This window comes from Salmo trutta, chromosome 12, assembly GCF_901001165.1.
Source record: "Salmo trutta chromosome 12, fSalTru1.1, whole genome shotgun sequence".
Taxonomy (NCBI): domain Eukaryota; kingdom Metazoa; phylum Chordata; class Actinopteri; order Salmoniformes; family Salmonidae; genus Salmo; species Salmo trutta.
In genome coordinates this window covers 32527205-32538708 of record NC_042968.1, presented here as the reverse complement: position 1 = coordinate 32538708, position 11504 = coordinate 32527205, and the positions used below count along the sequence as shown (strand labels likewise).

The 11504-nt window shown below is 42.9% G+C and overlaps 1 protein-coding gene across 1 annotated transcript; it reads left to right on the top strand.

Annotated features, from left to right (window-relative positions):
- The first annotated feature begins 210 nt into the window (after positions 1–210).
- LOC115203363 (aromatase-like) lies at positions 211–5772 on the top strand. The gene is made up of 10 exons (XM_029767997.1): positions 211–560; positions 1557–1616; positions 1712–1802; positions 2118–2272; positions 2543–2722; positions 3002–3116; positions 4029–4140; positions 4537–4699; positions 5103–5344; positions 5469–5772. The coding sequence occupies exons 1-10, from the start codon at positions 359–361 to the stop codon at positions 5715–5717; spliced, it is 1569 nt and encodes a 522-aa protein (XP_029623857.1). The 5' UTR covers positions 211–358; the 3' UTR covers positions 5718–5772.
- The last annotated feature ends 5732 nt before the right edge of the window (positions 5773–11504 follow it).

The following is an 11504-nucleotide window of genomic DNA, read 5'->3' as shown; positions in this document are numbered from 1 at the left end:
CTACTCAAGGTCCTTATGAGATGGCGGGGATCTAAGATACAAGGTTACACAGAAATTGTTTAAAATCTCCCTTTTTGTTTTGACTTTTGCTTTACCCTGACCTGGCGTGTAACCAGGCACGGCTGCCTATAAGAGAACCAGTGAGAGCTGATCAAGAACTCAGACCATCAGGAGAAGCCGATAGCAGGCAGTCTGGGTTGTTGCTTCAGTTTAAGAGTGTGTGTGTATCGCGTCCGTCTATTTGAGAGATTGACCATTTTCATCACCTCGGAAGCAACAGTGTTTTGTCAGTTCAGCAGCTGGTCGTGGAGTGTGTGTGTGTGTGTCATTGCGTCAGTGTGTCTACCATGTGTGTGTGATGGATCTGTTGTCGCCTGTGTGTGGACGTGCCATGGAGGCGGTGTGCTTGGACACCGTCATAGCCGACCTGTTGGTGTCCGAGTTACGGAACGCCACAGCCACCAGGTCAGAGGGCGTCTCCCTGGCAACGGGGTCCCTCCTCCTGCTCCTCTGTCTGCTGCTGGCTGCCTGGCGTCACACCGACAACAACTCTGTCCCAGGTCAGTCACAATACAGTAACAACAACTCTGTCCCAGGTCAGCTACAATACAGTAACAACAACTCTGTCCCAGGTCAGTTACAATACTCTGTCTGCTAGTGATCATTCTTATATAATAACAACAAGATGAATTACAACAGTGATTTGTCCAGCTACAGTTCATTATCTTATTTTGGGCTAAAGTGATTATTCTAATTGAACATGTTGCATCCAGAGCAGGACTGTTGGTCCACGTGTATACAGGGATCTTATCTTAATCCATATGATATCTTCATCTATGCTCAGAGACGGAAGAGGAAGTGAGACATCCCACCCCCTCATTTTATACTGTTTCACATACAGTCAATGAGCAGACTCAGCTGCTAAAGCATTGGTGCCTACGGGAGAGCCCGGTGAGGCCGGAACTGTGAAAAAAGCATTCAATAGTAAACTGCCTGAGTGGGACATCTTCATTTATCCACCAGCTTTGCTGTTCTGTGTGTTCTGTGTACATTACAGGATGAGATCTGTGTTGTGTTTAGCTGCCTGTGTGATTCTTTGTGAATGCAGGAACATTGCCTTTGAAAGGTGCATTGTGGACAGCGCTCTACAACGCGCTGCAGATTGAGTCCTGTCCCTAGTCTGACCACAGAGTATTGGCTGCTGTCTATGTACTACTACTATGTACTACTGCATTACTATGTTGTGTCTGTTGTATTGGCTGGTTTCATCAGCTGTCTCCTTTATAAACTAATGACATATCATATTTGTGATGTTATGTGAACTTATGTATTGTATTGATATGAAACGTTATGTAGTGTTATGCTATTCTATGTAATGTTATGGTATGCCATGTTATGCTACACTATGTTATATTATGCTATGTAATGTTATGCTATGCAATGTTATGCTATGCAACGCCTTGCTATGTTAAGTTATTTTATGTGACCACTCTATCTATCTCTCTCTCTCTCTCTCTCTCCCTCTCTCTCCTCTCTCTATGTGTTGGCTATGACAGGTCCTTTTTTTTGTCTGGGTGTGGGTCCTCTCCTCTCATACCTCAGGTTTATATGGACAGGTAACTACTACAACATGAAATACAAAAAAATATAATCTGCTTCAATAACAAATAGTATATCGGAATAATTTATTAAATACATGTTCTATGTACAGGTATTGGCACAGCCAGTAACTATTACAACAGTAAATATGGAGACATCGTCAGGGTCTGGATCAACGGAGAGGAGACACTCATACTCAGCAGGTCAGTAGCAGGCACTCAGGCAGTCAGTCAGTCAGGCAGTCAATCAGGCAGTCAGTAGCAGTCAGTCAGTCAGACAGTCAGTCAGCCGGTCAGGCAGTCAGGATGTCAGTAGCAGTCAGGCAGACCGTCAGTCAGTCAATCAATCAATAATCAATTGAAATATCTTAATTGAGATGTTTGAATTTCATTTCACAAAAGCACCTGTAGATTACTTGTAGCCTAGATGACATATGTTATAATACACATTTAGACTTATTTACATAGACTTGTAGACTTCGGAGAGTGAATACCAGTGTACCAACCCTCTCTGTACAGTTCCTCTGCAGTGCATCATGTTCTGAGACAGGGGCGTTACACCTCTCGGTTTGGCAGTAAACAGGGTCTGAGCTGTATTGGCATGGATGAGAGAGGCATCATCTTCAACAGCAACATGGCTCTATGGAAGAAGACCCGCACCTACTTCGCTAAAGGTGACCAATTAGACAATGACTTAATCAATTGAAAAAGATAAGCATGGCATTACAATACCACTACTTAATTGATCATAATAACTGATTCTAGATATTAAATGGTAAACCATTAGAAGATTGCTGTATTGAATTACTATTCTCATATACACAAACTAATAGAGAAGTTAGAAAAACAAAGGTGTCCATTGTCCAGTCTGTTATTGACAATATCTTCACAGGATATCGTCCAATATGTTGTAATATCTTCTGTATCTCCACTGTGTGTTCCAGCTCTGACAGGGCCTGGGCTGCAGAGGACTGTAGACGTGTGTGTCTCGTCCACCCAGACACACCTGGACGCTCTCCAGGGGCTGGACGGACTGATGGGTGGACAGGTGGATGTCCTGAGTCTACTACGGTGTACAGTAGTGGACATCTCTAACAGACTGTTCCTAGGGGTGCCTCTCAATGGTGAGCCACACCACAGCCTTTTATACTCAATAATACTTTACCCAATATAATACATTTGTATTTTATAAGCACATAATATACATTTATGAATACATTTAGGGAACTTTATTTTGACTTCAGGTCATCAGGTTTTTCTATCTCTAGTTGGTAACTCACAGCCATAAAGCCACAAGACCCTGAACAGTATATCTGAACATCATCTATGTAAGCACTCAACATGACTTTCCTTTTCTAGTGGGAAGTTATTCCACTTTATAACATTTTATTTGATATTATTAGAGAAGGAGCTGCTGCAGAAGATTCAGAAGTACTTTGACACGTGGCAGACAGTGCTAATCAAACCAGATATTTACTTCAAGTTGGACTGGATCCAGCAGAAACACAGGAGAGCAGCGTAAGTCACCCAGTTATAAACAGTTAGCATCATTACCAAGACATCCGGAACATCTAATATTAACACTTTAAGGATTATATATAGAATAGGGTAACACTTGGATAGTCCATCTGTAGATGCTCTACACGTAGAAAAAAAGGTGTGATCTAGAACCGAAAACGGTTCTGAAGGCTGTCCGCATACGAGAACGCTTTGAAGAACACTTTTTGGTTCAGGTAGAGACTATCAGTAACGTGTCAACTAACTATCTACTAACCCTAGTCCTAACCTTAACCCTTATCCTAACCCTAAACTTAACCCTAGTCCTAACCTTAACCCTTATCCTAACCCTAAACATAATCTAAGCCTTTTTCTAAACCTAACCCTAACTGTAACCTAAGCAAGCAGTTTCTTATCAACAGATTTGTTTGTTGATAGTATGACCGTCTGTAGAGCATCTATCTGGACTATCTGGACTATCTGGACTATACAAATAAAGACCTAGAATAGAATAACTTTACTTTTCTTAGAGGGAACTACAGTTGTCACGTCTACTCCCTCTGCCCCTCTCCGGCGCTCCACGTCGCCTCATTATGAGACCTGGACTCCATCACTTCACTGATTCCTCCCTTATATCTGTCACTCCCTTAGGTTCATCCCCCAGGCAGTATTGATGATGTGTTTCATGTCAAGACCCTACTCCTGTTTTGTATTGTTTCATTTTCATTGTTTTATTAAACTCCATCTGCACCTGCTTCTCGACTCCCAGCATCTTTGTTACAACAATGAACACTTAACAGCACATTTCACACATGACAAATACACAATATACATATACAATTCTATCAAATAATGTTTTATTTAAATATATGCAGCAAGACATTAAAGTCTAAAGTATTATTGTTAATGTATAACTCTGTTGCTGTGTTGTAGTCAGGAGCTGCAGGATGCTATAGAGAGTCTGGTTGACCAGAAGAGAAGAGGTCTACAGGAAGCTGACAAACTGGACCACATCAACTTTACTGCAGACCTCATCTTTGCACAGGTCAGTTCCTGACCTTGCCGTTACCCTATCCCCAACACTAACCCAAGCACAGGTCGTCTGCACAACTTAAAGACTGCCTTAGCCCACTGAGACAAAGATCTAGGCATTAGGCAAGTCCCAAATCCAGGCTTAACCAGGGGTGGGGTCAATTCCATTTGAATTAAGTCAATATACATTTATGTAACTTTAGAATTTCAGTTTACTTCCTGAATTGACTGAATTGAAATTGAATTGATCCTAACACTGGGGCTGACCCCAGCCCATGTTCTCTGCACAATATTGTATTCTATTCTGCCGGTTGTTTCCACTTTCTTATGTTAAAGCATATATAACAATAACATAGCCTGAGTAGCCAAAGTGAGTCAGCTAATCTAATCGTGTGATTGTGTGTTTCAGAGCCACGGGGAGCTGTCAGCTGAGAATGTGAGGCAGTGTGTATTGGAGATGGTGATAGCAGCTCCAGACACTCTGTCTATCAGTCTGTTCTTCATGCTGCTGCTGCTCAAACAGAACCCTGACGTAGAACTACAGCTCCTAGAAGAGATAGACACTGCTATAGGTGAGTCCCCACTTCACAATCTGTTAACATAGAGCTACAGCTTTTAGAAGAGATAAACACTGTTAAATTCTGTCTTTGAGCAAGGTACTTAATCCTAATTGCTCCTGTAAGTCGTTCTGGATACGAGTGTCTGCTAAATGACTCAAATGTATAATAGGTCAGACCTTCACAATCTGTTAACATAGAGCTACAGCTTCTAGAAGAGATAGACACTGTTATAGGTGAGGAACCTCCTGCTGCAGCTTTACTCTTTTTACTAGCTATAGGTCAGGACCCATCAAACCCAGACAACTACAGTACTTTCCAATTGAACTAAACCCTCTCATTTGATATTTTAGGGGTTCATGTAGCTATATTGAATATGTGACAGTTTGAAGAACATCTCCCTCCTCTCTCAATGTAGGTGAAAGGGAGCTCCACAACTCTGACCTGCAGAACCTAAGGGTCCTAGAGAGCTTCATCAATGAGTCCTTAAGGTTCCATCCCGTGGTGGACTTTACCATGCGCCGGGCACTGTCTGATGATGTCATCAGTGGCTACCGGGTGCCGAAGGGGACAAACATCATTCTGAACATGGGCCGCATGCACAGATCAGAGTTCTTCCTCAAGCCCAATGAGTTCAGTCTGGACAACTTTGAGAAAAATGTAAGAGAATAATCAAGACTATCACAGGGAGAAATTCATCGGCACCCTGAGGTGTAACGATATTTACTAATTTATTAATTAATTAATTTCTCTCTGTCGCGCTCTCTCTCTCTTGCACTCTCAGATACCTAATCGTTTCTTCCAGCCTTTCGGGTCCGGTCCTCGATCCTGTGTTGGCAAGCACATCGCCATGGTGATGATGAAATCCATCCTGGTTACGCTGTTGTCACGGTACTCTGTGTGTCCTCATGAGGGCCTGACCCTAGATCGCCTCCCACAGACCAACAACCTATCACAGCAGCCCGTGGAGGAGAAGGGGGAGCCTCACACCATGAAGTTCCTCCCACGACACCAAGCCAGGAAGCAGTCTTAGAGCATGGCTCAGACACTGGTATTGCGTCCCAAATGACAACCTATTCCCTATGTAGTGCAATACTTTTCACCAGGGCTCACAGGGCTCTGGTCAAAAGTAGTGCACTATGTAGGAAATAGGGTGGTATTTGGGACAAAGATTGCATTTTAGGGCTAATTTTAAATTAATACTTACTTCCCATATATGTAATATGTTAGTATTTTATTCATATTTGTATGTTTGTTATTTTGTACTACAAGTAATTTAGTGATGTTTTCTATGATAATAAGTTATGTTCCAGGAGGACATGTCTTTATAACCAATGATATCTGTAATAAGAAAAGCTTGTTGATTCACACACCATTGTAATTATAGAATCTGAACTGTACATTCATACTTTTAAAACTAAATGACCCTGAAGTGAAAATAAATTGTATATATTGTTATATTCAATCTGTTCAGTTTATTCATTAGATGTCCTTGGAGCGATGGATGTTATAACTGACTGTCCATGAGATCAACATGCTATTTAAAACATATGTTGAAGCTATACACTTTAAACAATGAAGCTATAATTTGGGTTATGATGTTAGACAGTTGAACTAAGCTCATGAGACATTTACAGCCTTGTATTATTGTTCATCATCACCAACCTTTAGGCATGCTAATTTAACCCCTTGTCTCCTGTATAGGAGTATGCCCTCCATCTTACTGTCTCAGTGAGAACAGAACAACAGGTGGAGGAGTTTTGCATATTTGTCCTGAACATTTTTGCTTCTTTAATATGAGCGATTTGGTTAGTTAGATTTCCTTGTATTACATAAAACATACTGTAGGTAGCCCTAACCAACAAAAATATAAATGAAACATGCAAAAATGTCAACGAATTTACTGAGTTACAGTTCATATGAGGAAATCAGCCAATTTAAATGAATTCATTAGGCCCTAATCTATGGATTTCACGTCACTGGGCAGGGGCACAGACATGGGTGGGCCTGGAGGGCATAGGCCCACCCACTTGAGAGCCAGGCCCACCCACTGAGGAGCCAGGCCCAGCCAATCTGAATTAGTTTTCCCCCATAAAAGGGCTATAGAAATACTCCTCAGTTTCATCATCTATCTGGGTGGCTGGTCTAAGACGATCCTGCAGGTGGAGAAGGTCCTGCATTGGCGTGGTTACACGTGGTCTGTGGTTGTGAGGCCGGTTGGATATACTGCCAAATTCTCTCACACGTCGTTGGAGGTGGCTTATAATAGAGAAATTAACATTAAAAAGCTCTGGTGGACATTCCTGCAGTTAGCATGACCCTGTGTGCAACTTTCTGCACACAGGATCCGAGTCTCCAGAGGCCCGTCCGGTCTCCTGGTAATGGCTTCATCTGCACCGCTTCACCCACCATGAGCTCAGGTAAATCCTTTGCTGTTTTGTCATAGATGAACTTGGACACCTGTCTTCTGTGATGGAGTTTCTCCAGCACGTCTGTCACCACACAGGGCTCCAGGAGAGTGTTGGCTACTGGTAGAGCTGCTTTTAAGCGCTGTGCCATGAGGCGCTGGGCCGGGCTACTATTTCTGCCTTCCGTTGGGGTATTGCTCCACTACAGGACCGCTTTCCAGGCATCCTTCGCCTCTCACAGCTTTTCTGCAGAGGTTCTTCATGATTTTTTACTTCCAACTCTACCTTTCCATTAGCTTTTAGGTGTCGTGGCGATGGGGTGACAGGCTCAAATTCCCATTCAGCAGCAAATGTCTGGAACTCAAAGCAGAAGAATTGGGGTCCATTATCTGGCAGGCCATAGCGGGCAAACTGAGACTTGCAGCGTTTGGTTGTCGTCTCTGCTGAGAGGTTGTGGAGGAGGTCAACCTCCCAGTAGTCATGATCGACTAACAGAAGAAAGTCTTTGCCACTGTGCTGGAGCAGTATGTTGTCTCCCTACAGACAGACACACAGACCAGGCCTGACCACCCCTACCAGCACACTCAGCCCTGGTTCAAGTCTGAGGAGAACAATGAGAGAGTCACAAAGACTACAACTAGAGCTTTCTGGAGTTTAAAAACACTAACAAGAAACTCAATTCAAGATGATTCCACTCCTGGAGCCTCCATCCGTCTCTACCAGGGAGGCAGGTTAGTGAACTCTTACTGTGAGCCTGTGTCAAAGCCTGACCCTGTTCAGGCACAGGATACAGACACACACACACACACACACACACACACACACACACACACACACACACACACACACACACACACACACACACACACACACACACACACACACACACACACACACACACACAAGGTATAGGTTATTGATTAGAAACTTAATACGATGGAAACAGGTCCCTAGCGGACTAATGACAACATGACTGCTTGTTTATCAAAAGAGGGAGGAGTACAGAGTAACAAAGGGAGAAAGAAAGAGATAACTTGTACATTTGGAACTACGCTCACAGTAATCATAATACTTTGCCCTGAACCACTGCCCGTTTGGGGTAAAGAAGTAATTCATGTATTTACGTGTTTGATGTCTTCCTTCGTCATTTATCTCTGTTGGACACAGGCCTTTGTGAAAAGGGTTCTGTTGGGCATTCTCCCGAGCTCAAGTGTAAGGCTCTGATTGTCCACAAGAGGTCACAATGTCCTTCTTAGTTGTCCGTGGCTTCAATGCCTTGTCCTGTAGTCTTAAGCAGAACTAATAGAATGGTGTTTGCTTTCACCCATTCTGGAAGAGTGGTTCTCTAAAAGACAGCTAATCAGCCATGTTGATGATCACCAGTGGGGTGATGAGAGCAGTGTAGTCAACGATGTTTTGAAGAGAGTAACAGGATGGTCCTACTTAAATTTACTTTCTTATATACAGTACTTAGAACAGCTACTCGGCCATAACATTGATTGTTAGAGAGGCTACTTTGTCGTCTTCACCTCGTGTTGATTTTCAGGGTCGTAACCAATGGAGACCTAAGCTGCAACTTGAGTCCTTCTGGTCTGCTATGTTAATTCTCAGCTCATCCTTCATACACTGTGGTAAAAAGGGGGTATTTCCGTCATGCTGATACGCAAGGATGAAAACCTGACATACAAAGTGTGAAAACTCTTCAAGTTACAATATTTTCATTATATTGTTTTTATACCATTTGTAATGACATCACAAAATAGACATTCATTTCCCATATTCCATCTCTCAGCATTCCCCACATTCGGATGTTAAAAATATTGTCCCAGTGTTCACTTTTGGAGATTAGAGTTTTTGGGCGGCAAAACGTTTCTGTAACAAAGAGATTCCAATCACCACTACTGAAGACCAAAAAGAGTTCTCTGCTGCATACAATTTACGACTGCGTGTGAGGTGTCATAAAACCCCAACATCAATCCTTCCTTCCCTCTGTGGGTGAGAGGGATCTGGTAGACATTGATCCATTGTAACCTGATCTTTGGATCCTCACAGGAGAGTCATGACAACGTGTTGAACTCCAGTCCTTGAGGGCAGAGTGTCTGCAGGTTTTCACACCTCCCTTGTATTGATTGATCAATTAAGGTAATTGATTAGTTAGGAACTCCCCTCAACTGGTTGTCTAGGTCTTCAGTGATAAGTAAGGAGCTACCCTCAGCTGGTTGTTTTGGTCTTCATAGATAAGTAAGGAACTCCCCTCAGTTGGTTGTCTAGGTCTTAATTGATAAGTTAGGAACTCCCCTCAGCTGGTTGTCTAGGTCTTCATTGGACATTCATTGAAAGGAAACAATAAAAAACAGCAGACAGGTCTCTCCAGGAATTTAGTTTGACACCCTAATCTTTGGTTAATTGATAATCCCATATGGCTGCCTGAATCCAACATGACTTCCTGCTGGGCTGGCTAACTGTGTTGGTGATACATTGGGTTGTTCCGGTGCAGTTGTATGTCCTTTAGGTTGAGCTCTGCTTCAAGGTGATCTAGTACATCATGTCCACCACCATTCTGTCTGGCTGCCCTGGAGTTATATAGGCTACCATGACAACATTATGATGCCTGTCCAGGGAGGATACAGCCACACATGACAAGGCCCTAATGGGGGTTTGGAATGCATGGAGTCATGCTATTGATTGCTGTATTCATTATGTGTATGCCTTTGTGTGATGTGAATGCATGCAGAACAACGTGATACAATATTGTCTACTTTCTGTTTTGCAGTTTTACTACATATCATTCAGTAAAGAAACCTAAACTGAACTCCTGCCTCCTGGTCTTCTTTACTGTAACTGTTAGCTGTCTCCTGTCTGTCAAGCTGTGTAGCAGTTACATATTGTTACATATGTTAAATATTGTGAGGGCAGAACACTGCTTTAAAATAAACTTTAGAATAAATGTAGAATGCGTTTGTCCATTTCAATCTGTGATACCTACCAATAACCACCAGGGGGGGACCAAGACCATCTAAAAACAGATGCAGTTCATTCTTCAGTCTGAGGATTGTACACACACTGAGAACATATCCACATACAGGATTAGATCCTATCTCATAACACCAGAAATGAAACATAACCAATGAATCTGATCACTAAATAGCCTCCTGCGGTCAGAAAGGATCTCCTCTCCAGTCATCTGTATTGATAATGACAGACGTTTGTAAACAGAAGAGTCAATCTGGGCTGATACAGCTGTATCCTGATTACTGTGACAGGATCACTATACACCAGATCTCTGAGCCTGTTTCCCAGCACAACACAACAGGTCTAGATGAGGAATGAAACATGAGAAGAAGCCAGTCCTTTCTGAACTCTGTCCTGATGAACCAACCGTCTGTTGTAGTTAAAGAGTAGTAAGTGAAGGATGACCAGTATGTGACTCTGGATGTCCTTCTACTGACTTCTGGCACACATCATCTCACCCACACACACACACACACACACACACACACACACACACACACACACACACACACACACACACACACACACACACACACACACACACACACACACACACACACACACACACACACACACACACACACACACACACACACACACACACACACACACACACACACACACACACACACACACACACACACACACACACACACACTTGAGATATCTAAGGAATAGTGTACCTCTGTTTCCTTTCAGGGTAAATATTCTGATATGTTTCTACAAAACAGCCAAACAGATGAAGGTTGAAATGGAGTTATGAAATCATCTCTCACCACGTTGGACAGCCCCTACAACTCCAGACTGATACCTTCAATCTGATGCTCAAACATTAGTGATTAGAAGAACACGTGGTATGCAGAAATGAGTTTCTATGACAATCAATGAGGCCTGAAAGGAGTTGAAAAATAACAGTTGGTAGAAAGAGCTCAGCAGGCAGAATTAGCTCTTTGTATGTTGTGAATCATCAGGACAACATTGATCTGAGAAGGGACGAGGGAGTGTGTGTCTGCTGTGTTTATGTAATTCTGTTCACGTGTGTACTACTTTTCACTACTCCAGAGCCGCCTCCCCCCTTCTTTCTCTTTCTCTCCCTCTCCTCCTCTCTTCCCTGCCTCCATCCTGTCCATAGAGATGTAAATAATTCTGTCATGCCAGCTAGGTGAGAGGCTGTGGTCTCTGGCTGAAGTCCTACTACACTATGATGTAATGAATGTTTCATGGTTTAACTCTATTAAATATTAACAGCAGGTTAACAGCAGCAGGAGCTCTGAATCAACCTTCGTCGGTGCAGCATTTCAATCAGCACTGCTGGACAGCATGACACAAGGGACATGCTAACAAAGGTTCCACATGAAAGGGCAGTGATGAATCTGCAATGCAGAGTAGGACAGAGAGGG